We start from the raw sequence: 27,937 nt of genomic DNA, 5'->3' as shown, positions 1-27,937 counted from the left end.
GTGTCAGAAGCACAGACGTGTCCCCATCCAGGCCCCACTCCGGGCCACCTGGGCCCAGAACTTCACCCGCCTTCATCTGCTCCTGCCCAGAATCTCAAGGGAAGGACAGTCAGGCCTCCGGCCACAGACACGCAGCGGGGACCAGCAGGGTTGAGCACCTCTGACACTCGTCCCCAGCAACCCCCAAGCAGCCTGGACTTTGTTTCCCAGCCAATAGAAAGGGCTGAGCCTCAGCCATGCTGGCTCCCTGAGCAGCTCCCACCTTGCAGCAGGGCCTCACTTGACCCTTCTTCTGGAGAGACCACCCAGCAAGGGGAGATACTTGTCTCTAAAACCCAGACCAAGTGCAATGAACCCTGTGCCTCGCCCAAGCGGAACCGCCTGGGAGGGCGCGGCCCGGTGCAGCTGACCCACAGAAGCTGTGCCCGTGCAGGTTCACAGAGAGCAGGTGCCCGGCCCAGCGCCGAGAAACGCACCTGAAGATGTCCGGCTCTACCCCCCAGCCCACGCGCCCCATGGCTCAGGCAGACGGGGCTTCAGTTAGCTCTCCTCCTACCAGCTGCGTGGCTTTGGGCCTCAATTTGCCCGGCCCTGCAATGAGAACACTAAGCTGGTCAGCATCACAGGACTGTTGTAAGGATCCAGTAAGAAGGCACAGGCTCGAATCAGTGCTTGGCATGCCCTGAGCCTTCAGTGATTGGTGGCGCGCACCACGGAGCAGGTGAGGGAGGGACAGGGGAGCGTACGCTGCGAGAAAAGATACCTGTGGACGGACCTGGCTCCACAGAACCCCTGCCAGACAGGGGCCTGGCTTACAAACTGTCCACCAGTTGGGGCCAGGGCATGAGCCAATCAGCTGGACTCCAAAACCCAGTGATGAACTGTTGGAGGAATGAAATCACCCAAAAGCACATTTGCTCTGGGCCAGCTAGCGGCAAAGGTAAATGTGTCCACTAAGTACGGGACGCATTGCTACTGAGCAACAGGCAAGTGACAGTCAATAAGCACAGGCCTTACCCTCGGGGGTCAGGCCCTGATGTCCCTCCTGTGCCTCCAGTCTAGCCCGATGCTTGTACACTGTATTGTTCACGAAATGTTTCATAAAGTAGAATGAGGGACCGAACAGGGGAAACACAGCCAGACTCAAGGCAGTAGGTAAGCAAGCGACTGGGAATCTGAGCGTGTGGACTTCTGTCCCATTCCTACTGCCTGGGGGCTCTGTGCAGTCCTCCGGTACTGCCTGACCATGAGCCTCGGAAGGTCAGTGCCCTGACCCACAGGAACGTGGAAAAGGTCATGGCTTCAGGCAGGGCTGACCTGGCCACGGTTCCCAGCTAGATGCAGCACAGCTAATGTAGAGGGGAAAGGGAGAGGAGGAGGGGACAAAGCAACTGGCTTCTCCCAACCAGAGACCCCTAGACAGGAGGGACCAGCCAGAGAGGACCCAGGCCCCCAGGATCGGGAAGGGGGTGAAGGCGGCAGCAGCGAGTGCCATGAAGAATGACAGACAGGCTATTTGTCACCGTGGCAGCCCCTAACACGGACGTGCGGCATAAACAGAGTCCCACTGAGCAAGAAAACAGGCGACAGAGCGGTGACACCGGGACCACAGAACGGGTTTCTGTGAGTGTCGTCACAAGCCTTGGACTACCCTCCGGCATGTCAGCCCCAGGAGACCTGCTCTGATCAACAAAAAGCCACGTGGGGACGAGTGAGTCCCATGCTTTAGGGGACTCAGCCACTCTGAGCACCGACTGTGCTGACCATAGAGATGAATGACCCCTCCCACGTGAACCTTTGCTTCACAGCGGCCACGCCCCACTGCCCTGCTCAGCTCAGGATCCTCCCTTTGGCCCACCCACGGGGGACTTCTTGAGCTCATAGGGAAAGACAGCTGTATCTGGTCTGAAGACTCGGCGCTAGGAAAGGAAATTTGGCCTGGAGCACAGGGCAGGCATCCTTGCCCTGTCTCTGACCAACCTCTTCCAACCCCACCCCTGCCGTGTTCAAGCACAGCTTGGGTTCCTGGAGACTGTCCAGTGGCCCACCTGAACTTCATCTGTTAGGAGCTAACAGAGAGTGGCTCACAGGAGCCCTGCTCACCCTACAGAGTATGCCAGGGTGGCTCACAAAAGCCAGTCCCACCTGAGCCCCACCCAGTATAGTGCTGTCCCAAATGGGAGAGACAGGGACATCCTGGGACCAAAGGAAAGGTTTCTCTACCAACTACCCACTCCCAACCCTCAGCTAACCCCCACCCCAACCCCCATTGTATTCCTGCTCCGGAATCACATGCCTCCTTCCCCACCCCCAAACTCCCATCCCCTCGCCCAGCAGACCTCAGTGAGGGGTTAGGAGAACCCAGACAGATTGAACTAAATCTGCCCAAGGTATGAATAAACACAGAGAATGAACACTCTTAATTGAGATCGGTGGTTCTCACATCACATCAGAATCCGCTGGGGAGACAGCTAACCTTGGGACTTCCCAGGCTCCACCCCTTCGAGAGTCTAATTACCGTAGTTCCACACGTGGCCAGAAAGTCTGCATGAACAAGCTCCTGGGGGGTTCAGATTCGGGTGGTCTGAGGCCCACACAGTGAGAAGTGCCAATGTGGTCCACCTCATCTTACTTAGATAGGGAGACGGAGACCAGCCTGGGCTCTGTGCACTAAACGCTGAGTGTCTCGGCGGAATCTAGGCCCTGCGCATCAGGCCAGGCAGCCGGGCCCAGTGGGGCGCGAGCTCTGGAGCCAGACCCTGTGAGCAGCTCCCAACTTCTCAGCCTCCTGTCACTTCGGAACCAAGGGTTCTCTCCAAGGCCTGGGTCCGTTTTTCACATGGAAGGACTGACCTGAAGGGAGGCTCAGGGACAGTGTGCTGAGCAGGCTGCCTGGCTGTCACAGATAGCGCCCCTGCTTGCAGCTCATTGTGTCCGAGCCACTTCCCCAGAAACCACAAGTGACCGGCAGGAAGGAAGAGACGGTGTTCATCAGACATGTTTTAAGTTCTCGGAGTAAAAAATCATGGTAAAAAAATCCTAAGGCCGTGGAGGAGGAAGTGGAGAGAAAATGGCCTGAGAATGCTCTTTCTTTCGCAGAGTTTTTAAGAAAAGCTCTCAAATCCATCAGGAATTGTGTTCTAAACGGGACCATATCTTTGATTTTATCATGGAAACCAGCAAATAGTCTTTGCTTTTCAGAGGTCTGTTTTGTAGTCAATGTTGCTGAAATGCACATATTCCCTTAAAGCAAAGATGTTTCCTCTGCTTGGAGACTGTATGGGGACCTCAGGGTCCCCATGCTCTATTACGTCAGAGAGACACCACTCCTCCTTGGCTCACTAACGACATGCACCTGGGTGAGAACCCACAGGAAAAGGTGGCCTTCCCTGACCCCATCCAATGGGTGACCACAGCCGAACCAGGTGCACAGAGGCGACCGAGAATGCAGGGACGGGGGTGGGGACACCCAGGATGGGCGCCTGGTCTTCCTGTTGGGTGAACCTGACCTCCCCCACTCAACTCTGATTGGAGATTACATGCGGGCCCTGACCCTCCAGAATGACCACAGCCAACCTTGTGTACAGGCTCTTGTGCAGGCAGAGTCACTGAGAGGCTGACTTGAGACTTTTCCAATCAAAAATAAAACCTCTCTTAAGGTTATTCTGTCTCCCCAGGAACCATTTTAATGGCAGGAGTTTCAGCATTGGTAGACAAAATTAGAAGCTTCTGTTTTCCATGACAGTTATGGAAAATTCCACACTCCGCAGACAGGTCTATATGCCCTCCAGGGGCAGAAGGTACTGACTTGGCTCCACGAGCTCAGAGGCGGCTCCTGGGAACCTGAGGGGCTGAGGGAGACTCCGCCCACGCCTGCTCCACCCAGGACCGCTGCACCATCCTGTCCTTGAACAGCTTGAGACCAACACAGGACCTGCTGTCTCATCTGACCCACACAACAGTAGGATAGCACAGATACTACCACCCGGAGCCTGAGGCGCGGAGAGCTGCTGGACTCGTCCGGGATCACAGAAGCAAGAAGGTCTGAACCTAGATCTGCATGACTCCGAGCCCATCCTCCACCTCTTTGACTTGAAATTCCCCAGGAGGGGTCCCCCACTTCCCACACCAGGGCCCGTGCTCTGGGGTAGACGCTGAGTGTGTTTACAAGTTGGGTCACTTTCCTGTGGCTACTCTAAAAAAGAGCACACTAAATTCAGATTTCTGATTATCACTGAGAGCCTGACGATTTGACACCTCTCCACTCTACCTACGCAGCCAGCAGCTATCCCCTGGGTAAAGCAGCTTTCTCTTCCAACGTGTGTCCCCTCATTTGACAAACATGGAGGAGCTACCCCATGCCACACTCTGTGTTGGGTTCCGTGGTCACAGAGGTTAATAAAACAACCTTCCCACCCCTGAGAAACTCATGCACAAGTGGGGGAATCAAACAGGAGCAAAGCAAGCATCGGGGAGGACACCATGTGATCATCGCCAAAGGGCAGCACAGTGAGGAGGAAGCCCTGACGTCTGTCTGGCAGGGTCGGGAAGGCTTCATGGAGGAGGTGGCCCTGAACAGGTCCTGGAGGATGACTAGGAGGGCATTCCAGCCTGTCCAAGGTGTAAAAGAAGAGGACTTTTTTTTTTTTTAAGTGAAGGAAAAAGCAGGTGCTTTAATGCCCAGGTATCGACATATTCAGATGTTTCAATGCCTCGTGATACAATAAAACCACAAACATTTTCTTAAAAAAAAAAAAGCTGCTTCTGGTGGCACGGTGTGTGGAAAAGACAGCAAGCACCCTGGCTGGCCACAAAGGTGGCAAGAAGGTGGTCCAGCAGCAGCCCCAAGAAGCAGGCCAGGGAGATAGATGAGATAAGGCAGAAACGAAAAGGGGAGAGGAAATCTGAGGATCTCAAAGTGAAGGCCACGGGGAAAGCCCCCTGGCCACAAGTGGAACCATCCATGCTGTAAATCTGCCAAAAAAACGAGCTGCTCCTTGTGCCTGGGGCAATAGTTATCCTTAGTTCCATTCCTGTCTAAACATCTGGATCCCCTGCCACAACATCTGTTGCCACCTACAGCTAGAATGAAGTGTTATCTTGGAGCTTATTTACATTTAAGAATTAACTTTTGTAAAAAATTGGGGAGGGGAAGCAGGCAACTAGGCTAGAGTATGGGGGAATGGCAGAAGGTAAGATCAGCTAATCCCACAGGAGCCAGACTGTGAAGTCCTAGGTAAACCCTGATAATGTGCTAGCATTTCCTCTAAGCCTTTTTTTTTAATGTTTTTCCCATTTTTTAAATGTTACTATTGTTCAAGTAAAGTTGTCTGCCTATTCCCTCCACCGCTCCTCCCCCCACCCCAGCCATCCCCACCTCCTTCCCAATTCCACCCCCCTTGGTTTTGTCCCTGTGTCCTTTATAGTTGTTCCTGAAAACCCTTCACCCTTTTCCCCTAACTATCCCCTCCCATCTCCCCTCTGATTACTGTCTGTTTGTTCTTAATTTCAATGTCTCTGGTTATATTTTGCTTGCTTTTTGCTTTTGTTGTTAGGTTCCACTTAAAGGTGAGATCATATGGTATTTGTCTTTTACCACCTGGCTTATTTCACTTAGCATAATGCTCTCCAGTTCTATCCATGCTGTCACCAAGGGTAGGAGCTCCTTCTTTCTCTCTGCTGCATAGAATTCCATCATGTAAATGTACCATAGTTTTTTGATCCATTCATTTACTGATGGGCACTTAGGTTGCTTCCAGCACTTGGCTATTGTAAATTGTGCTGCTATGAACATTGGGGTGCATAGGTTCTTTTGGATTGGTGTTTTGGGGTTCTTAGGATATAATCCTAGCAGTGGAATTGCCGGGTCAAAAGGCAGTTCCATTTTTAGTTTTCTGAGGAAATTCCATACTGTTTTCCACAGTGGCTGCACCAGTCTGCATTCCCACCAACAGTGCATCAGGGTTCCCTTTTCTCCACATCCTCTCCAACACTTGTTTGTTGCTTTGTTTATGTGGCCATTCTCACCAGTGTGAACTGGTATCTCATAAAGGAAAATATAAACAAATGAGATCTCATCAAAATAAAGAGCTTCTACACGGCTAAAGAAAACAGCATTAAAATGAAAAGAGAACCAACCACAAGGGAAAACATATTTGCCAATGATACCTCAGACAAGGGTTTGATCTCCAAAATATATAAGGAACTCAGAAGACTACACTCTAGGAAGACAAAAAAAAAAAACAATTAAAAAATGAGCCAAGGACTTGAACAGACACTTCTCCAAGGAGGACATACAGAGGGTCCAGAGACAAATGAAAGATGCTCAGCATCACTAGCCATCAGAGAGGTGCAAATTGCAGCCACAATGAGATACCCCTAAGGCTTTTTGAAAAGGCGGAGGTGTGATCAGATCTGCCTTCAGAGACCTTACTGCAGCGGGGGAGGGGAAGAGGAAGCCCAGGCTTGGCCCAGGCTTGGTGCTGGCAATTTTATGGTGAGCAAGAACAGTCCCGGCTCCTCCCCTCAAGGAACTTGCAGACTGGCTGGGAAGGCAGATGTTAAACAGTCACAGGAGTGAGGGCATATTAGCAATTGAGAAAATGTTCTGAAAGAAAGGCACCCAAAGGATGCTGAGCACGAGGGTTAAGAGGCTGTGGCAGGAGGCTGGGTGAGGGGATGGGAGCCGGAAGGAGGGAGTGGCATTGGGGATGGAGAAAAGGAGACGGAGAAGGGGTGTTGGAGAGGTTGGAGCAACTAGGAAGTGACACCCTGAGTGAGGTGTGAGAGAAGCAGAATGTTCTCAGGGCTTTGACCCTGGAAAGGCCCTAGACCGGTTTGGGAGTTGAGGATGGAAGGATGGGGAGGAGGGCACGGTCCCTGGTGATTCAGGAAGGGGACAGGGCCTGTGGCCTTCTCCAGGCCCAGGTCCAGGAGAACTGAAGGCAACAGCTCCGATCCGCTTCCCAGAAGCTTGGGTGGAGTCCATGTTAAGCCGCTGGAGGAACAGCAGGGCCTCCAGGAGGAGGGCCCCGTGCTCGGCACCAGGGCCAAGCAGACTTGGTGAAGGGGCAAAATGGGCGCTTTCACTACAAGTGACATACTGTGCTTTGTAAACAGAATACAGGAGCCTGAGGCTGCTCCGGCCCAAGGAAGGAAAAAGGGGAGACAGGCCATGTGTGCAAGAAAGGGGAAAGGCATCCTGGGCAGAGAGGAGGGGTGGGGAGGCCCAGAGGCGGGAGCATTCAGATCAGCGTGGGCCTGGAGGCCTGGGTGGGGCGACGGGATTCAGTGGTTAGCCTGTGAAAGCCACCAGAGGGGAGGCGCAGGATTTGACTCATAGTTTTAAAGGGTTATTCTGAGAATTGATTGTAGGGTAGAACAGCCTTTTGCCCTGACGCTGAAGCCAACTGCAGTTAAGAAAGAAAAAAAAACACAATACTAGTCACAAAATTAGTAACATTTACCACATATTGCGGTGTGCCAGGCAGTATTTCGTGCCCTTCACAAGCATCCTAGTAACTCATTTAATCCTCCTGGCAACACTGCGGATGAAGTAGATTGTTGTTTTCCCATTTTACAGCTAGAAAAAAAAAAAAAAGAGGCACAGAGATGCTAAGTTATTTGGCCAAAAGCTCAGAGTCAGTGAAACTCAAGTTGGCCTGACGTCAGAGCCTGCACTCTGCCTGCCCCCCAGAGCCCCACCTGGACCAGGTGACACTGGCATCGGGAACTAGGGAGCCAAAATGCGCAGCCAGGATTCAATTGTTCATTCAGTGGACATTGAACTGACCCAGCCCCTTCTGTGAGTCCGATTCCATACCAGGCTTGGGGCTTCAAGGGAGAGAAAGCACAGCTCTGCCCCCAACGAGCAACCAGGCTGCCAGAGAAGAGTTTGGTCCTCGGTTTGAACACACCTGGGCTGCACGGGCTTTGTGCGTCTGAGCTCCCTGGCACCGAATCTGGGGCCAGACTCCTCTACTTCTGGACTGTCTAAATCAAACTCTTCACGTAGGACCCTAGATAAGCCAAGAAGTGACTCGGGAGGGGAGGGGGAAGCACAAGCTTGCAGGGACACAGCAGAGGTGAGGTTCGGCATTCTCAGACGCCTGACTCTCTTCCCCAACCTTCCTCAAGCCTGGCCCTGCGGCTCTGGGGGTCCGGTCTGGGCTTTAAGGAAACACGGCGCTCTCAGAGGGCCTTTCTACACAGTCCACATGTCTTCCGTCTCCCTGCTCAGTGCCAGGTGAGCGCTGCTCCTGCTTCAGCAGAACTCGAGCATGACGCCTGCTTTGTCTCCTGAACTTGAGGAACAGTTATTTAGGAGCCCTGCTTAATTTCACCCCACTACGGGCACATTTGGGCAGGAAACTGAACTTCACGTTTGGGGCGGCAGGTGCCATGACACAGCGGGGGGGGGGGGGGGGGGGGGGGGGCGGGGCGTGGCGTTCTGGAGCAGCGGCAGTTTTCCCCACCACCGCCCCGAACCCTGGCTTATTGATCCGTTTGTCCTCTGAGCCGCATACACAACTGCCTCCTCAAGCAACCTGTCATTAGCGTGCCATTATGCAGGCGAGCCAGCCCTGGTAGAGAGCTGATTACCGCGTCCCTGCCTTCTGCTCGACAACTCAGCCCCGACCTTCCCCCCCACACACCCCGCCCAGTAGGAGGAGGGTGAATCACCGTCTATTCAACCCCACTCACAGGCACTTCTCCCCTGCTATTCATTGCGTGCGCTTCTCAGGCTAGAGTGGCCTGTGGACGACACGTGGAGTACTGAAAGACAGCCAGGGCTGAAGAAAGCAGGGAGAGGATCTGCATGAAATCAAGGGTTGGTGACGATCTCTGCAGATAGGAAGGAAGATGGGGCTTGTTCAGAAAGGTCAACAGGCAGCTGAGTTATTAACTCCACCCTGTCCTGTGTTCCCGGGCACAGTGGAGCGCCCTGCCTTGCCCTCACAGCATTCACTCACCCTGCCAGGCTTGCTTTAGGCTGGGTCCCCCCACCAAGGACAGAGTATCCCCGTCACCTGGACAGTGCCAAGCAATGTGGGAGGTCAGTGACTAGTTGGCACACAAACAAATGGATAAAAATTATAGCTGCCATTTATTGAGCTCTTACTGTATAGTTTAAATGGGCTGCTCGTTTAACCTTCACAGCAACTTAACAATAACACACCATTATCCCGTTTCATAGATGAGTAAACTGAGACTCACACAGGTTTTGTAACATGCCTGAGCTCACAGACCCAGTACCTGAGATTTGAACCCAGGCACGCGCCTCTGCTGCCCTTACTCCTCCAGCTATCTCCGTGAGGATTCCGGCGACTGGCGCAATGGAAGGGATCTGGCAGACTTTGTGGACAGCCAGAGTAGACGGGAAGACGATGTGGAACCGGTGGCTGCCTTCCCTACCAGTGAACACCCTCCGACGCAGCCTTGAGACCAGCGAGTTGACAGTGAGGGCCTTCTGTGAGATAATGGCTCCATGGCGAATATCAAGGAAGCCAAGTGCAAGATATTTTCTTCTCAAAAGACAGCCCCAGACCTCCCCCGTGACTGGTCTTGTGCCCCGTGCTCTGGGTCCCATAGCTCCTGAAAACTGCTGGTGAAGATTAATGACTCAGAGAGCATCCTAACCTCACAAGACATCGGGGTTAGCTCCAGTGCGCAAACTCTCCAGATTAGTAATGTGCTACTGCCTTCTATCCAAGACCAGCCTTCTGAGAATACAGTATGACCGGTCTCCCAGGTCAAGGTAGCACAAGTCTCTTCCCTCTCAGGGCAGTGAGGAAGTTTTCATCGGTTTCCTGTTCCGTCGTATTAAACCGAAGGTGCCATGAGCCTGGCACAGCGAGTTAATTATTGGCGCTCCTGTCACTGTAAGAAACATCAAGTTTTCATGCACTTTTCCCCTTTCTCTTTCTGCCAGGACGGCTGTCATTGTCACAGTGCTCTGTAATAACCCTTTGGGTAAGAAAGACACGACCCACTGTCATAGTCATATGCACTGCAAGTACAGATTCTTTCCTCCCTTAATCTTTTCTCTTATATTTTCACCTGTTTTTGATGTATACAAGTTTGACGTGGGCAATTCTTTCCCTTCACAGTTTCCGAAACCTCTCCCAGACCAAGATTATATAAGTACCAATGTTTTATTTTGTTCCTGTAACTTCTAAACACCGAACTCTTTAATTCTGTTCAGAATGTATTCAGTTATATGGCTTGAGCTATGGGTAAAATTTTTAACTGCTCACCACGTAGCCCAGCTAATTGGGTATAGCTCAGCCAATAAGGTCCCGTCTGAGAACCAACAATGGCAGAATTAGTTACTCCGTGAGCCCACTGAAGGTCCATGTGAGGAGGTGTGGGCGCAAACGAAAGGCCCAAGAGACCCAGGTGCATCCAGCCGTACTGGATGATTCAAACCAACGGACCCAGCTTGTTTTAAAGGTCTTTCTTACTGCAACTCATTTTGCCCCATAGTATGAGGAAGCAAGGGCTATTGATAACCCCTAAAGATTTAGAGAAACTGTTGAAAACACACAGGACCTGCCCAGTCAGAGGTCGAGGGACATGGCCCTGGAAGGAGGCCCTCTCGCTCTGGCAATCCCAGTGTGCCTGGGCCTCTTAGAATGAGATTCTCCTGGAGGTCATGGCCGAAGTCGAGTCCAGAGGTATCATACCTTCAGCTAGAGAATGGAAATTAAACAAGTGTGGAGATTAAGTGGAAGCCAGACGAGGAACTGCATAGCTCATGGCTCCCAGCCTCAGGAGGGGCGGGGCGGTGGGCGTGGGGAGGAGGCAGCAGGCACAGGAGTGGGGACCTGTGACTGTTCTCTTCCTGGAGCACATGCACACCGCTGGCCGGGCAGCTCTGCCTCCTTCGGATTACTGACACAGAACACCTCAGTGAAGGCGCCAGGGATAAGTCTGAGCTTCGTGGCAAAATTCATAGCAAGAAGCAAATGAGAAAAAAATACCCGCTGAATCCAGGCCGTTTTCCCTGATCCGGATTCAGCAGGCTTTCCCTGAGTGTGTTGCATAATTGCTTGCTTCACTGCGTCATCCAAAGGTCCACGGGGTATTCAAGGTAAGACGGGGAAGATGGATTTCCGTAAAATGTCTTTCAGCCGCATGTAGCATCCATTTCTTAGGCCACTCGTGCTAAGTGCGTAGTCACGGACCAGCACCTGTTCGCTCAGCCCCTCCTTCCGGCAGAGTGTCCTCCAGCTCCCACCTGATGCCACTAGGAAGGGACAGCTGTCCGAGAAAGCGCAGACTCTCCCTGCCACTGTCCCCTCCCGCCAGGGTGGTAACCGGAGGACTGCATCTTAGTGGGGCCCGTACCTGCCGTGGACCATGCCCCCCAGGGAGTGACACCCTTTTTACACAAATGGAAGCTGCCTTGCCTCGCACATGGGGACACAGTTCTCCCTCCTTCTCAAAACAGCACCAGGAGCCGGAGCTCTACACGTAATAGCTTGTCTCCCCAGTGGTTACTTCCACACGCCCATCGGCATCCTTTCTTGAGAAAACTAAAATGAATTAAATATTCCGAACTGATAGTTTTAAAAGAAATCGAAAACAATCACCACAAAAACCCACTCCAATTTTTAGTTTTCAGACACTGGGATGCACGGAGCCAACCTCACACACACCCACTCACGCTCACACGCAGCGGAGCTGAAAGTCATGCGAGTCCCAGTGAAATTTTTAGCCCATGTGACGAGTGCTAATGTGTTTGTACATCTTGTCAAATAAATACCAAGCCTTAAGAAATGCTGATCTTTTTTTGAGCCCTAGTTAATCCTGGCCATTTGTGGGTGAGTGTTGCAAATCTGAAATGTTAAAGAGAAACAAAGAAAATGCTTCCTCATAAATGGTACCAGAAAGCTGGATGCGAACTAAAAGGGCTGCTTAGCCATTCGGATGAGATCAGACACACCTGCACGTTCTCAACCCCCCAGCCCCAAAAACCAGCTTTCTGACTAGATTCTGTGTCACAAACCTGATACGGGGCAGAGCCACAAAGTACGTCGTGTGAAATGTGCTTGGATGTGTCTCTTAAACCCAGTGTCTTCTGGCATCTCCGACCTCTGACAAGCATCAAAGAACAGTGTCCTGAAAGCCAAGGGTTCACTGAACTTCCCTCCAAGCACGTGCGGTGTCTCCCTGAGGGAGCTGCAGGGTGAGGTTTGGGTAGTGACCTCGTGAACCTCACCAGCTGGACACACAGAAATCGCCACTCTCATTCCTGATCATCCCACCCCAGTTTAGAGGACTTGACACAGGTGGCTGGCCTCGCTTCCCAGAGCCAGGGGGTGGGTAAGGGTAGTGGTTACAAGTACCCACTCCTGAAAACCTCAGACACGCCAGGCTTGCACCCCACTTTCCGGCCGAGTGCTCCGGGGAAAGGCACTTGAGGCTCTGAGAGTCAGTGGCTCCATCTGTAAAACGGAGCTAATAAGCGAGCCCACCCCAGAGGCGGTCATAAGGCTGAAGTGAGCTGGCCTGTGTCAAGTGCCCAGCGAGTCCCTGTCACCAGTGCTGCCGGCTCCATCATGGGCCCCGTCCTCCCCCCTTTCCCGTGGGACTGGCCAGTCTGAGAAGAGACTCAAACTCCTGAAGGGGGAGTATGCTGCTGAGAAGCCCGATGACATATAAGAACAAGCATTTGCCCTGGTGTTCAATTTTAATGTTTAATTAATTACAAGATAAAAACGATGCCACAGCCAGCAGTCCCAATAAACGGACTGAGTGGAAAAGAAAGAGCCCGCCCTTTACGACACTCTTCCCAAGTCTTCGTAGCAGGCGAATGCGTCTTTATTTCAGAATGCACGCACCACCAGCCAGCCCCAGCCCCACGCGGGTGCCCCCTGAACTCTGGGGAGTGGCGGCGTTCGTGTGGAAATGTTAGCTGCTGACGCTGCCTGAAATGACTCTGTTTCCTTGCAGGGTTGAAGAGAGTTTTAAAACCTTATTCTGGTCCATCTTCGGCTTGTCTGAGGTGATCTCGGTGGTGCTGAAGTACGACCACAAGTTCATCGAGAACATCGGCTACGTGCTGTACGGCGTGTACAACGTCACCATGGTGGTGGTGCTGCTCAACATGCTGATAGCCATGATCAACAACTCGTACCAGGAGATCGAGGTGAGGCCGGTGGGCGGGGAGCCCTCCCCCCCCCCCCCCCGGGTGTAATTAACACTGCTGTTTTCAGCAGCGAGGGTAAGGACTTCGAAGTCTGGGGATTGTTAAACGTGACGCCAGGGCCGCCAACAACAGGCGTCCTCCCTGCAGGCAGCACGTGTAAGATGGCCCGACAAGGGCGCCGAGACTCGGGGTCACGACTCTGTCCTCTTCCATGTGTCCCCTCGGGACAGCAGGTGGGTGGCCCATCGAAAATCAAAGTGACTCTGTCTTCCAGCCCCCATTCCCTTCTGCCTCTCTCGTGTCTTTGTTAAGAACCTCCTGTACGCCAAGCCTGGGTGGACATGACAAGACAGAAATGGTTAAGACACAGTCCTTGCCCTCGAAGAACTCGGTCCAGTGGGAAAAACAGACATGTCAATCAACGATCACAGTGCCCTGGGGCCACACAGGCAAAGATTCCTGCCCTGCGCAGAAGGTGCAGGGCGGAGACCTGAGTGGCTGTCGGGGGGGGGGGGGGGGGGGGGGGGGGACTTGCAGGGATGATGCTCGAGGGCCAGTCAAAGACTCATACGAGTCTGCCAAGCAGAGAAGGGAGTCGAGAGAGTGTACCAGCACGCATCATCACAATCTACAACGCACAGACCATAAGCCATTGACCGAAGCCTTGTTTGGAACAGCAAGAAATTAAAAACAAGCCAGATGAGCATGAACAGGAAGCTGGTTAAACAGATATCACACACTGAACAGCGGGGAACTGCGAGGCTTTAAAAGAGGGCGAAGATGTTCTCTGTACACTGATTTGGGAAAACCTTCAAGTTACAGTGACAGGTGGAAACCAGTCAAGGCGAAGAACAGTGTACGTATGTAGCGCACTCTGTCTTAGGGAAGAGAGGGAGAAAGGGGGGTACCTATTCATTGTTGATTGTATGAGCATCTGAAGAAGGAAAAAACTCTGAAAGGGTCACAAGCAAAGCACAGCAGGGTGCCTGCAGCGCGGTGGGCTCCGGGACATGGCAGCTGGGGTGCCTTTCCACGTATATCTTTTTATGCTTCAGATGTTATGCTATTGTTTTACTTATGAAGAAGTTAAATAGATAAACTAAAAATTAAAGCAAAACAAAATGTACTAACCCTTTCACTCAACAACTCCAATTCTAGGAATAGATCCATGCAGAAATATGATTTTACGCAGTTATTCATTAAAGGAAAAACCTGGAAATAGCTCATCAATATTAGAATCTCTAAATAAACTGTGATACAGTACAGACTTTAGAATTCTGAATATATAATACTGTATATACAATGAGGGAAACTTTTTTGTGCCAACATGGCAAAATCCCTATGATAATATTAAGTGAAAAAATGCAAGTTGTAGAAAAATACAAGCCAATCTTGTTTACATAATGCAAATGTAACAAAATTCCTATGATGATGTTGAGTGGACAAAATGTCAGTTGCAGAAGAACAGTAGCAAATCTTGTTTACATGCAAATGTAAACATACAGAAAGAAAGAGGAGAGACAGACAGAGGAAAGGTACCACACCCTTGACCTGGGGAAGGGAGGAGGAGAGAGGGGATCCACACGGGCTTGGCATACCTCTGCGCTTCAATCTTTTACAAGAAACAGTCATTTGTGTCTTTCTCACACAGGACAAAAGTACAGGTCCCCAGGTACTAGTTAGCTAGGTCTCCCATAACAAGATACCGCAGACTGGGTGGCTTGAATGCCAGAAAGTCTGTCACTCACAGTTCTGGAGTGTCGTTTGCCCCCACGGCCTCTGTCCGAGGCTTGGAGCCAGCTGCCTCCTCCTCGCGGTTCCCTCACGCGGCCCCGCTTCCCCGTGTGTGTGCATCCCCGGGGCAGCGCCAATCCTCATGAAGAAACCAGTCACATTGGACAGACTAGGGCCCCATCCTTGTAATTCTTTTGACCTTAATTACCTTTCTCAAGGCCATTTCCAAGTACAGTCACATTCTACGGTGCTGAGGGTTACAGCTTCAACATGCACAGTTGAGGGGGACACCTTTGGTCCATAATGCCCTCCAAAGAGGAAAGTTTGCTCAATAGCAGGGACCTCACACACCAAGGCATACAGGGGTGAAATAGCGTGGTGTCTTTGGCACTGCAAGAGCGTAGTTTCTGCAAGGAAAAGAGGCAAGAGGGGAAAGGCAGAGGTGGGCTGGGCCATGAAGTCCTCGTCCCCCTGCCCCCACCCCCTGAAAATGCAGCATGTGTCGATAAACATATATTTTTAAAGTGCTATACCACTTGGTCACCATGTGGATGAGCTGTTGCTTACTACCCCTCCCTGCCCTTCTGGGCCTCAGCTTCCCCATGTGTAAGGGAAACCAGACGGGGCCTAGACAACCTGTGGGAACCACTCCCCTGGGATGGCCGGCCCCATCCTAACAGGCACAGCACGCCTTGCTCCAGAAGAATGTAAGATACAGAGCCCACCAGCCTGGGGCAGGGGGGCAAGCCCGTGGCTTATGAGGTCAAGTCATCCCAACAGTGGTGACACAAGATGGGCGGGAGGGGCTCCCCTCCAGCCAGGCCTCTCCTCACCTGGCCAGAGCGCTCGGCCCCACCCCCTCACCCACCACCGTGTGTAGGCACGAGCGGTGGAAGGTGCCCCTGTTCCTGCACGTACCGAATTGTGATAAGTGCACATTTATAAAACCTTGAGCACCCACTGTCCAAATCCACGTGCCCCAGCCCCCGTGCCTGCCACGCCCCACCTGCCCTCCTCGGTTGAGTGGCCTCCCCCACGCCCTCCCACCTCCATTATAGCCACTCCACCTGCACTGACACCCTCTTCCTTTCTACCTAGTCCTTCCTGTTGTCGGTATTTAAATAAGTCTCTGGGTCTTAACCCGTAACTACAAAAACTCCGCCCTCAATCACTTTCTGGCTCTGGACCTCCCCTCCAGCTCTTCACTCCTGCCCTTCTCAAAAGAGCTATTTACACCTCTCACCTCCCCTCGCACTAACCAACCCTGCTCTTCCCCACCCGCCAGCCCGCCCACACCCGACTTGGTTGGGAACCACTCATCCCTCGATCTCAGCTCAAAGGCCAGCCACCAGGGCAGCGCTCCCCGAGCCCAGGCCCAGGCCGCTGGCCTGAACACCCAGAGCCCCCACGGCTCTCAGCACAGATCTAGTAAAAGGCTAGCTGGTGCGTTTACGTGCTCGTGTTTGTGTTCCGCAAGGGCTGTCATCCCCAGTGCCTACCTAGCACCTACCAGGCACATAGTAGGTGCTCGACAAATGTTTGCTGAATGACTGAAGGTTGAACAGAAGGCATGTGTTAAGCGATGGGCATAAAAATACGATGTACTGAGGGCTGACGACGCATCTGACACTAAGTGTGCTCCAGGCATTAACTCCTTAACCCTCATGACCACCTATGAGGTGGGTATTTTCACCATTTTACACATGGGAATGGAGGCCCGGAGCAGCTGAGTCACCTGCCATGGTGACCAGTTAGTGAGGAACAGAGCCCGGCAGGCTCCAGCACCTCTGTGTCACCTCACCCCCAGGCCGGCGTCCCTGTCACACCACTCTGCTGTACAAGGAGTGACCCCCACCCTCACAAAGCTTCCGATCTGAAAGACCCATGTAGGATGTCCCACAGGCCAGGTGCGGATGGGGTCCCAGCAAAGACCAACAGAACAGCCAAGCCTGCTGGTGAGACCTCGTATCTCGTAGCTCAGCCCCCCAGCCCTACCCCGTTCACAGCCCCTTGAGTGCAGCCAACACCTGTGGGGGTGGGGGGGGGGACCCGCCACTCACAGAGCAGACTCAGTGCCAATCTCAGGGCTACATGAGGGAGGCAGCGTCATCTCCACATACAGGTGAGCAGGCCCAAGGCCCTGGCTGAAAGTCACACGGCCAGTAAGGGGTGTGAGCCCAGTCTCATCTGATCCCAAAACCCAGGCCTCCGTCCTGGCCTCAAGCCACCCCCCGGGACAGAGGCCCGAGGAGCCTGCCTACAGAACACACACAGCCGCTCCTGCTCATGAGGCCCACTCTGCATCCTGGCAGCAACGCCAGGTCAAAAGTAACAGGTCTGGGCTTCCCTCTACCAGCACCACCAGGGGCAGGAGCAACTATAGTTACTACAGCAACTCTGACTTAGTAACAATCACTACAGCCACAGTGAACAATGGCCCGACTAACTTCAGTCAGGCTTGTTCCCCCGGAATCACACATGCAGAGTCTGGCAGAAGCTGCTTCCCTGGCAGCACTCCAGCCAACAGGAAATGCGCTTTCTAATAAGAAATACACGGTGTTGCCCATCTAGTATGGGAACCACTTACCACAGTACCTCCTGGGCCCCTGAAATGTGGCCAGTCCTGAGATGCACCCTAAGTGTAAACGACACACTGATTTCTAAGACTCGGTATAAAAAAAAGGGAGCTGTCTCACTAGTAAGCTCAATGATTTTTCATGACTACAAGTTGAAATAACATTTGGTTCTACTGGAATAAAAAAAACATAGCACTGAAATTAATTCCACCTGCTCCATTTTACTGTCTGCGTTGTGGCTACTAGAAAATTTACATACTGAGGTTTCCCTGTGTGGCCTGCCTTTGTGGCTCACCTTGCATTTCTGTGGGGCAGCGCTGCCCTGAACCATTCACATGTTGATGCCGTGGTGGTTGGTGAGTGAGCGAGCAGAGCTATAAATTTAATGGCTGACAAGATTAAGTGACAGCGAGAGATGCTCTTTGGTGAGGGGCAAGTGGAGAAGGTTGGTAACACTACCCAGTGGAGAATGAGAGAGGATGAACTGGCAGAGGTTTTCAGTGATGGATCCAAGATGTTAATGGAGATCCTTCGGGATGACTAATAGCATACGGCTTTAGCGAAGCAGACTTCCCACCGCGCCTCTGCAGGGAAGGGCCACAAGTGTGTCCTGTTCAGAAATCTGCTTTCAGAACCTGGAGTGGCACCCCCACACCCCAGGCCGCGCTCGCTGGGTGAACGGCGGCCTCTGATGCTGACATGCTGTTTCCTTGTCCACAGGAGGACGCAGACGTGGAGTGGAAATTCGCCCGAGCGAAGCTCTGGCTGTCTTATTTTGACGAAGGAAGAACTCTACCTGCTCCTTTTAATCTAGTGCCAAGTCCTAAATCATTTTATTATCTCATAATGAGAATCAAGATGTGCCTCATCAAACTCTGCAAATCTAAGGCCAAAAGCTGTGAAAATGACCTCGAAATGGGCATGCTAAATTCCAAGTTCAGGGTAGGTACCACGGAGTCTGTGGGGCAAGAAGGCAGCGGGTGGGAGAGGAGAGAGTTGTGTGTGTCTGATTCAGACGGGGCCCCTGATTCGAGGGGAGGTAGGCATCAGTGCTTTTCAAAGTCCCGGACTCCTCAGCAGAGCTGCGGGTCCAGCGGAGGGCATGGTGGCCGTCCTGCTCCCTGCAGAGCCTTGGACAGGTGCGTTGCTGGGCGCTCAGGCCTGGCCCCAGTTTCAGGCAACTCCTTTGTGGACCCGGCACTGGGACAGCTCTTCCCAGAGTGTAACTGGGGCATGAGCTCTGGGAGGAAAGGTCCCTGCTCATCACCTCCCCCTCCCGGAGATGCTCAACACTTATTAGCATGTTAAAGCCTCTGAGGAGTCAGGGCACAGACACCCAAACAACTTCAACTCAAAGCTCTCCAAAGTTGACCAAGCAATATTCTGTAACCTGCTGACATCCTACAGAACTGCAGTCCCCAGGAACAGTGTCCTCAGAAGCCAAGCACCGTGGGCACATCGGCCTCCCGAGGGTCCTCCTTTAGGGCCCATCCCGTATGTGGGTACTATTCAAGTCCTTCCAGGTAGGTTCGTACTATGATTGTATTTTTTTTCCCCAGAAGGCTCGCTACCAGGCTGGCATGAGGAATTCTGAGAACCTGACCGCAAATAACACTTTCAGCAAACCCACCAGATACCAGGTAACCACCCTTCCTCAGGCTTGGGCAGAAGGGGGCGCCATTGGACATGGATTCAGTCACTTGGCTGTGCTGTCCGCTCAGAACACAGCTTCGTTCCTTCCTTCAATCAACAAGTATTTTTTTTAAATCCTCACCTGAAGATATATACAGTGATTCTAGAGATTCTAGAGAGAGGGGAAGGGGGTGGGGAGAGAGAAACACCAATTGGTTGCCTCCGGTAGGTGCCCCGACCAGGGTTCAAACCCGCACCTTTCTGGTGTGTGGAACTACACTCCAACCAACCGAGCCACCAGCCAGGACCATTCAATGCCATTTGTTGAGTGCCTACTCTGCCCGGTGCTGTGCTAGTCAACAAGCATAAAGTCACGGTTCCTGCCTGGTGGTGCACTTCAGTGCAGCGAGGGAGACAGTGAACCAGTAAACACAGATCAATGTACACATTCAAATCGATAAAAGTGCCAGGAAGAAAACGACAGGACACAGAAATGGAGAGAAATAGGGAGCCCCTGCTGAGATATGGTTATCAGAGGGGGCCCTTCAAGGAGAGAACTGTTAGCTGCAACCTCAGGGAAGAGAGGGGGCAGCATGTAGGGCCTCCCACGCAGAGGAAAAGCATCAGCAAGAGCTGGGGAGGGGTGGGGGTTGCAGAAACTGGTCTGGAGCGGCAGAGCCCAGCCCACAGGGCACACAGGAGGGCGATGAAGTCAGAGATGGCGTCAGGCAGCCAGACCAAGGTCAGGATGTGGCTCTTACTCTACACGACCAAGGAAGGCAGTTGGAGGAGTTTAACTTTGGGGAGGGAGAAGATAAAGTTCTTTTTAGGCTCTAAGAAGACCACCTAGCTGCTATGCTGAGAGGGGATTGGTGAGGATCCGAGTGGAAGCGGGGAGACCAGAGAGGAGAACGTGACAGTTGCCCAGGTGCAGAGGATGGTGGCTCGGGTTGGGGTGTGAGTCGGTGGATGAAGAAAAGCAGATTCTGGATATAGAGCCAGTGGGACCAGAGGCAGCCCAACAGGCGTGCGGTCAGGAGAGGTGCCCGACTCCCAGGTATTCCTCTTACACCACCAGGTGGCTACTGCTGTCTGCAGCAGCACCTGACCTGGTGCTGCCGACCGGCAAAGCCCGTTACCAAAACCAGAAGCCGATCTTCTGTGCTTGCAGTCCTTACGTTGCTTTTGGAAACTCATGTCAAATCTCTGTGTCAGCGCGAATAGCCCTTGGGCCAGGGACAGACGGTAACTACAGGTTATTGATTATGAAGGGCAGGCCATTCTTTTCCTGACTCCTCCCTCCCAACGACCAGCAGTTTGATCCCTGCCGGCCATCCTATCAGATGTCAATTTGAAGCTGTTCTTAGTCATCCTCTGGGCCGAGGTGACGTGTCCCTAGTGCCACCACCCCAGAGGCAGCAATTACAGCTGTAGTATCTTCTAGGCACAGGCCTCTAATTGAAACTCCGTCTGTATTTCAGAAGCCAGTTGTGCGGTTAGGAGGATTTAAGTGTCCACTTAGGAAATGGCCCATCCCTCCAAGTCCTTCCAGTATTATCAGATGACACAGCTAAACATTGGCAACGGGCAGCTCCCGTGTTTAATCAGGCACAAATCGGGCCTCACCAGTTTGATCTGCTCTGAGCTATTTTACAGGGCAATGCCTCTGGTCAGTGGAAGGGTCTTTCTTTCTCAGCTTCTCAGAGAGAAGTTACGATTATCTGTGTCACCAAAAAGACAGACGACCCTAGCAGGTTAGGGCCCGACCTGTCCTGGGTCTTGAGCAGAAGTTGCTGCTGAGACAGAGGCGGACTCATTGTGCGGTGAACGCCCTGTACTCAGGGCAGGATGAGCCCTTCACAAGGGAAGCCGGTTCAAAACCAGCATCAGGGCGATTCCGTGTCTGTTCTCCATCGCCAGGGCTGCATCCTGGCCGCCGTCCACCCCCTGGGTCACTTCCTGCTGTGATTACAGAGGCTGGCAGGCTTGCAGCTTCAGGCTACTGATAACCTCGGAAAGCTTGCCCCCACCCCCCCATCCTGTGCTTCCACCAGGACAAGCCCAGAGCTCCTTATTCAAACAGCTGTCACAGAAGAGGAGGAAGGAAAGCTGGGCCACAGGCGTCAGAGGCCAGCGGACAGGAGCAGAAGGCACCATGCCTTCTGCGTACTGGCCCGTCACTCAGTCCTGCCCAGTGAGGTCTGGCCACCCTCCCAAGCTATCATCTGCTTAGACAGGGGCCGGCCTTGAGAAGACAGGAGAGGCCAGCTGGACGCAGTCAGGACCAAGCATTCGCGTTGTCTCGCCACATCCCTGTGAGGGAGGCAGTGCCTTTAACCCCACGTAACAGAGGAGGGAACTGAGGCTCCGTGCGGAAGGTCGCACAGCTGGCTGAACCGAGATCTGTCTGACTCAGAAGGGCACATCTTCCACCACCATTCGTCTTCACAGTGTTGCGCCAGAGCCTCCTCAGAACCGGCCCTGCCTGTGCCTGACGGCCCCTGGGGGGAGATCTAGGGAGCCTCTGCAGCCTGAGGGGAGAAGGAGCAGGAGGCAGCACTCGGGCTTCTACAACTCGAGTTGTATTTCAGGAGCCGTGTGCCTGTGTGACCATGACGTGCCAGTGACCCTCTTCTCAAAGGGGCAACCCCTGGACAAAGCCACGCATCCTCGGAGATCCAGCTGAGGCCTCCCCTTGCATAACAGACTGTGCCTTTTAGAGGACAAATTAGTCCCCAGAAAAGGCCCGAGTCCCCTTTGACCAACAGGAGCCAGTCTCCTGCATCTCACCCCTCACCTGTCTGCACTTAACCTCTTCCTGAGGCTTGGATGAAGCCCCAGCTTCAGCTCATCGTGCGGTTAATCACGGATCTTCCCCTCCCTGCTGTAGGACCTTGGAGAAGTCACCTCACTCTCTGAGCTTCGGTGTCGTCACTTGTGAATGGAGGTGACGACCTCCATCCCACAGAGTTTCTGGGAGGGCTCAGCGAGGTCACTTGGTCTGGGAGGTCAACACGACTCCTGGTCTACAGGGAGGACTCAGTGCACTTGCCCCTCTGCTGCTTCTCCCCCTCTCCTGCCTCCCAGGGAGCTACTCTGCATCAAAGGGGGCTGGCGAGCAGGGTCTCACCTGCTCAAAACAAACGGAGCTTGAAGGGCACGTTTCATGTTAATAGTAAAACACTGAGGACTCTTTTAAAATAGCCGGGTCAGTCATGTTCTGCGAGAACCCCGCGTGCCCGCGGAGCCAGGGGCACGAGGGTGGCTGCCGCAGTCTGAAAGGACTCTACTCAGCACCATCACAGAAGAGGACATGCCTCACTTCCCACCTTTGGCTTGTAACTTTACCTCACTCATATAACTCTTCAACTGACGGATCCAGAAATGGAAAGCCCTTCATTCCCATCATTTTTCTTGAAAGGCAACAAACTAGACAGATCCCCTGACGTTGCATCTGCCTGCAAGTCTGTGGTGGAACGAACCTCTGAACTCCTTGTTCAGTGAGAATGTCAGCTACGTGGCTATCTGGGTTGTGTGTTGTTTGTTTTTTCCCACGAGACTGGTTTTGGACAAAGTCTCATTAGTTCTGTTTTGTTTCTTCAATTGAAAGGAAAAGAACATAATGAGCCCCACAGAAAGGTGTATCGTATTCCTGTAACTTAGGGAACCTGCCTTAATGCCCAGAATGCCAAGGAGAAGTTTAGCACTGACCATAAACATGGCCACACTCAGGCCTTTCCGAGAAGGGGCAGCAGGAAGGGAACTTGCTATTAACTGTTTGGCCTGAAAGGAGACCACAATTCAAATCACAGAGCCAAGTGGCCCACCAGCCCACGAAGGGCCGAGGATGGGCAGCGCTGGTCCACATGGACTGGCTCAGAGCTGATCACAGAGCACCTTTGGCAACACAGGGTGGGGAGACCCGTCCACAGCAAGGTCCTCACCGTCACAGGCACCCAGAACCACTGTCTGATGGTGATGATGATGGTGATGATGATGATGATGATGATGTTACATCTTCCACCTCTTAGCACTGTGGCAGCTCACGTCTCTTACTTGCCAGAAGCATGTCCCGAGTCCACTTAGTCAGAGAGAAAATAACCTGCTTGACAGCCCACAGCTGGGCGAGGGACAGAGCTCGGGCCCCTTCCATCCCACCCCGGTCCTCAGGTGTGCGCAGGTGAGCAGGTCACAGGAAGGGACGACCCCGGAGCAGGGAGTCCCTCCCTCTCTGCCTGGCTGCCCATCTCTTACAAGATGCAAAGTCTCAGCAACCAGAATATTTTTAAATCCTGTGATTTCTCAGGAACCCTGAACAACTAGCTGGCAAAATCCAAAGTTCACCCCCAGCAGTCTTTCTTACGCTTGTTTCTATTCCTGGCGGCTGCTCTCTGTTCATGCCTCATCCGCTTAAAGAATCCAGTGTCCGCATATTAAATGAATCTGCAGGCCAAACCCTTCCCCTCCAGCAAGACTAGGGATGAGAGCCAGGCAAGTGGGGCTTCAGGGGGCACTATCTTGGCCAAACTTCCCCACACCCGGCTGTATCTGTTCCCACCTCTGGCAGGAAACTCAGCCTCTGGCAGGAGTTTCCGCAGGTACCACGGGCTTGTCCTCCATCCCAGTCCTGACGCTGTGCTGAGTGCATCTCCACTCAGGCACGCGCCTCAGTGGGGCGCAGCTCCACCGGGCTGGCCTGCCAAGACTTCAGTGCGCCCCCCCCACCCCCCACCAATCACCTCTGCTGTTGAACTAGAAGGAAGTGTTTCAGAGCTGAGGCCTGAGAAGAGGACCTAACAGGCTGAAGTCACAAAGAAGGACAGGGTTGGGTCAGTCCCCGGAGCCTAGAGCAGCGTCCACAGACCTTAGATGACTCTCTCTCCTCGGCTCGCCCTCCTGCCACTGACAGCGTCCTGCTCTTACCTCCCAGGGTCAGGGTCAGGTGGTACTGAATCCTAGGGGGGAGGTTGAACAGAGGGATGGGCCCAGGTCCCCCCACCGTGGCTGACCAGGCCCTGCAGGAGTGAGGAGTTGCAAACATACAGTGTGGGCTGCCTATGCGCAGCCAGGCTTGTCTCACGCCTTCCCTGTGTTCCCATTCCAGAAAATCATGAAACGGCTCATAAAGAGATACGTGCTGAAGGCCCAGGTGGACAGAGAAAATGACGAAGTCAACGAAGGTGAGAGACGGGGTCGCTCCTGGTGGGGCGGTGGGAGTCGGCAGGGTCTCACCAGGCTACAGCCAGGGTGTGGTTGGCAGGGCTGTGCTCCTGTCCGCAGGCCCTGGGAGGCCCACCAGGTGTCGGCAGGCTGCGGTCCCACGCAGCCGAGACTGGGGTCTCCAGTCCCTTGTTGGCTGTTGGCTGGAGCAGCCCTTAGCTCTCACCTGGAGGCCGCCCTCCGGTCTGCCTGCAGCGGGGAGCCTCTTCATCTCAAAACCAGCCGCAGGGCGACCCCCATGCTGCCACCTCTCCGTCACATCTCCCTGACCCTCTCCTCTGCTGTCCTCTTCCACTTTTAGAGACTCATGATTAGATGGGATGAACCAAAATCGTCTCCCTATTTAAGGCCAGCTACTTAGTAGCCACCTTCATTCCATTTACAAGTGTGGTTCCCCTTTGCCATGTAACCAAACATATTCATAGATGGGACAAAGGGATTAGGACCTGGACTTCTTTGGGGCAGTCATCCTGCCTGCCACAGTGGTGGCCGCTCTGAGTCGGCCTCGTGGCCGTCGAGGTCAGGATGGCCCAGAATTCCTCATTCCATGGGCGCACGTGCACCTCCTTCCGACTTTGCCAAGGCCCCAGGTCCAGCTGCTCCACCCTGTCTCACCCCCGGGCTCCCAGAATCGGACAAGCCCAGTGCTTCTCCACCTGCCTGAGACCCACCTGTTAAAGACGCACATCCAGACCTAATGAAGCAGCCCCTCCATGAAGGCAGGCACTGGGACTCCCCCTCGACTGAGCCACAGGGGTCAGCAGGAAGAGCCTGGCCACCGTTAGTGACCCTCTGCTTCCTCCTGGGACACCCCCGGGGCCGATGCTGTCTGGGGTCAGAGCAGCAGCCCTTCAACCTACCTTGGGTCTCGACCAGAAAACTGACAGGTATCAGGCTAGTGGCCTCAAGCAGTGTGTCACTGTGAGTGGCAGGAAGGTCCCTGACCACAGAAGGAGGGGCTGCCCACGTTTCGTGCCGCTAGAATCACACCATGGGACTGGGGCTCAGTGACACACCCAATGAGCTTTGAGGGGTGCCTGTACCTTTAAAATCTGGACATTGTGTGTACGTGAGGCACACCTAGAAAACAGACAAGAACAACGTGTCCCCAGGCGGTAGACTCCCACGTGAGCCAAGTCCAGGGTCCACAAAGTCAGGCAAGAACCTTTTACGCCCCTTCGTGGTTAACAAAAAGGTTCCCACAGCCCAGGCCCACGTGGACTTGAGGTCACGTGGTTCGCTGTGGCAATAAGTGCAAGTCCCCACCTGGTGGTCCCCTGCTACTAAAGGAGGCGGTGGCAGGCCTGCTGCAGGGCCTGTGTGCCGCACGCTGCTTGCGTGGTCCGGACGGACCCTGCTCCTGCAAGGCTGCCGGTTCCGTGGCCAAGTCGACCACTGTGCCACGCTGCTCCCTCCACACTTGGGGCTTCTCCCCTCTGCAGGTAATGACAGAGCGGTACAGGGAGCGTCACGAAACCAAGGTGTTACTCAGAGTGCTGGCCCTGAGACCAGAGTTCTAACCACCATGGTGTTAAGGAGCTGCTGCCAATTCCCAGCCCTGGCCTCGACGCCTCCCACTACCTCAGACCCTCACCAGAGGGCTCGACCAGGAATGGCAGGAGAAGGGTCTCAGATGTGGCTGTGTCCTTCACTGGAGCAGCTGGGTGGCACTTAGGTCAAAGTGAAGCTCTCGTCCCCTCACCTCCACCCGTGGTGGGCTGGACTGGCAACATGGCACTCTGCCGGAAAGATGCACACCCAAGTGCATGTGGCACGTGCCTCTCCTGACCGCTCACACTCACCAAAACTCCATCTGTCCTTGCAGGCGAGCTGAAGGAGATCAAGCAAGACATCTCCAGCCTGCGCTACGAGCTCCTCGAAGAGAAATCTCAAGCGACTGGCGAGCTGGCCGACCTGATCCAGCAGCTCAGTGAGAAATTTGGAAAGAACTTAAACAAAGACCACCTGAGGGTGAACAAGGGTAAAGACATTTAGCAGCTCACATGGGCGTCTGTGACTTCTACCAGCATTCCAAGGCCAGGTCAGATGTCCTGGCCACCAGCCCTGGTGGGCGGGGGTCCCAGGCCCACTCCTCTGGGACCCTCCGGGGGCCCACTGGCTCTGTCCTGAGCAGTCTTGCTGGTGTCTGCAGCCCAGGGGCCTGCCTGGATCCAGGACTGCTGTGAATCTAGGCTGTTGGGTGAGAAACGCAACCAGAGGAGGGGAGAAAGTGCCCCCCACACACACACGTGCGTGTGTGAGATCTTCGGTCCAGCCACAGCGACCTGCGTCTGGTGGCCAGTGCAGGAAAAGGCCTTCTGGGATGCACACGCTCCCTCCCTGCACACGGAACGAAGCCCTGTCTGTGTCCTGGGGAGACACACCACCTCATCCCATGCGCCCTTCTCACCCTCCCTGCCCCCCACTCACATCCAAACAGAACCGGGAGGTGACCTGTGACCTACTCTTAAGTGCCAGATGAGAACACAGCCTACTAGCAAAATAGTTCTATTTGTTTATAAAAGAAAAAAGTTTAAAAATCCTAAATCAAAAATTGTACTGTAGGTAGCACTGTTCAAAATCCAAATGATGTATTTTTACCTTTACTAAGATTATCTTGTATTCACTATTTTTACCTAAAATGAAAAGGAATAAAATTACCTCACGATAGCCCGGGGAGCCTCTGTGGTGTGCGGTCCTCCTGCCGCCCTGTGCCTGTCTGGAGGAGGGCTCGGGAGCCCACGGGCCATGACTCTCTGGGAAGAGAATGGGACCAGTTGGAGGGGAGAAGACACCAACCACCCCTCCACCCCTGTCAAGAGTCCTGCCTCCAGAACCCCCCCCCCCAAGCCCTTCCTCCTATTCCCAGACCTAATGACCTCAGCCTCAGCAAGGTCAGGAAGGAGGAAAAGGAAATGGTGAGGGATGCAGAGTGGTTTCTCTGTCCCCACCTGTCTCCCTCTTCCCACTGTGTGGGAGGGGCCCGGTGCCAGGGAGAAAGGGAGCCAAAAATTGGTCTGAAAAAGGAGCCTAGGTGTGAGTGGGGAGAGTGGCCACCAGAGGGCGCCCCAGCCCCAAACAACGCCCATTCTGAGCAGGTGGGCATGGGCACTGGATTTCAGGAGAGCCCACTGGTCCCAAGGAAACACCCACTAGTAACTCTAGCTGGATGTACAAAGAAAGCACGTGCTGAGAGCCAGGCACGAGCTGAGGGCTCTGTGTGCCTCAGTCCACTGCCACCTCACAGCAGCCCTGACCAGTGTCACAAACTCAGGTGACCTGTGGACACCCTGGGAGGGCAAAATATGTGTTTATGTATGCATACGTGGGGGGCGGGACTTGTGCTTCGTGACATACAGCGGATCTTCAGAGATGACAGCTTCTTACTTACCTCTGCTGCAGGAGCAAACCCAGTGGGAGAGGAAGAGCACTGCAGGCGGCCCCAGCAGTCGGGGCGGGCAGGGCTGTGACAAAGGAGCAGCGGGCGCCCGGCCTGAAGCAGGCCGACCACACTCAGCCCCGCCAGCTGAGCCACGAGGAGCACAGGCCCAGCTTTGCCAAATCTCCCCAATTTCTGGTGGGGCGGAAGGCCACAGTTGTTGGGTCCCCGGTGACTGGAGAA

At 53.7% G+C, this 27,937-nt stretch overlaps 1 protein-coding gene across 5 annotated transcripts in view; it reads left to right on the top strand.

Moving 5' to 3' along the window:
* Positions 1 to 26,985, top strand: part of TRPC7 (transient receptor potential cation channel subfamily C member 7) — a 122,692-nt gene extending 95,707 nt beyond the window's left edge. For 4 of the 5 annotated variants that reach the window (XM_024575216.3, XM_024575215.3, XM_045183942.2 and 1 more), the window contains 5 exons: positions 12,958 to 13,153; positions 18,184 to 18,405; positions 19,023 to 19,103; positions 24,200 to 24,275; positions 26,141 to 26,985. In XM_024575216.3, coding sequence (XP_024430984.1) covers positions 12,958 to 13,153; positions 18,184 to 18,405; positions 19,023 to 19,103; positions 24,200 to 24,275; positions 26,141 to 26,310 — 745 coding nt within the window. In that variant the 3' untranslated portion in view covers positions 26,311 to 26,985. The remainder of the gene's footprint in view (positions 1 to 12,957; positions 13,154 to 18,183; positions 18,406 to 19,022; positions 19,104 to 24,199; positions 24,276 to 26,140) is intronic. The other variant, XM_053912992.1, reaches the window with a different exon arrangement.
* The last annotated feature ends 952 nt before the right edge of the window (positions 26,986 to 27,937 follow it).

Source organism: Desmodus rotundus, chromosome 10 (genome assembly GCF_022682495.2).
Source record: "Desmodus rotundus isolate HL8 chromosome 10, HLdesRot8A.1, whole genome shotgun sequence".
Taxonomy (NCBI): domain Eukaryota; kingdom Metazoa; phylum Chordata; class Mammalia; order Chiroptera; family Phyllostomidae; genus Desmodus; species Desmodus rotundus.
This window is presented reverse-complemented; position numbering and strand designations above follow the sequence as displayed.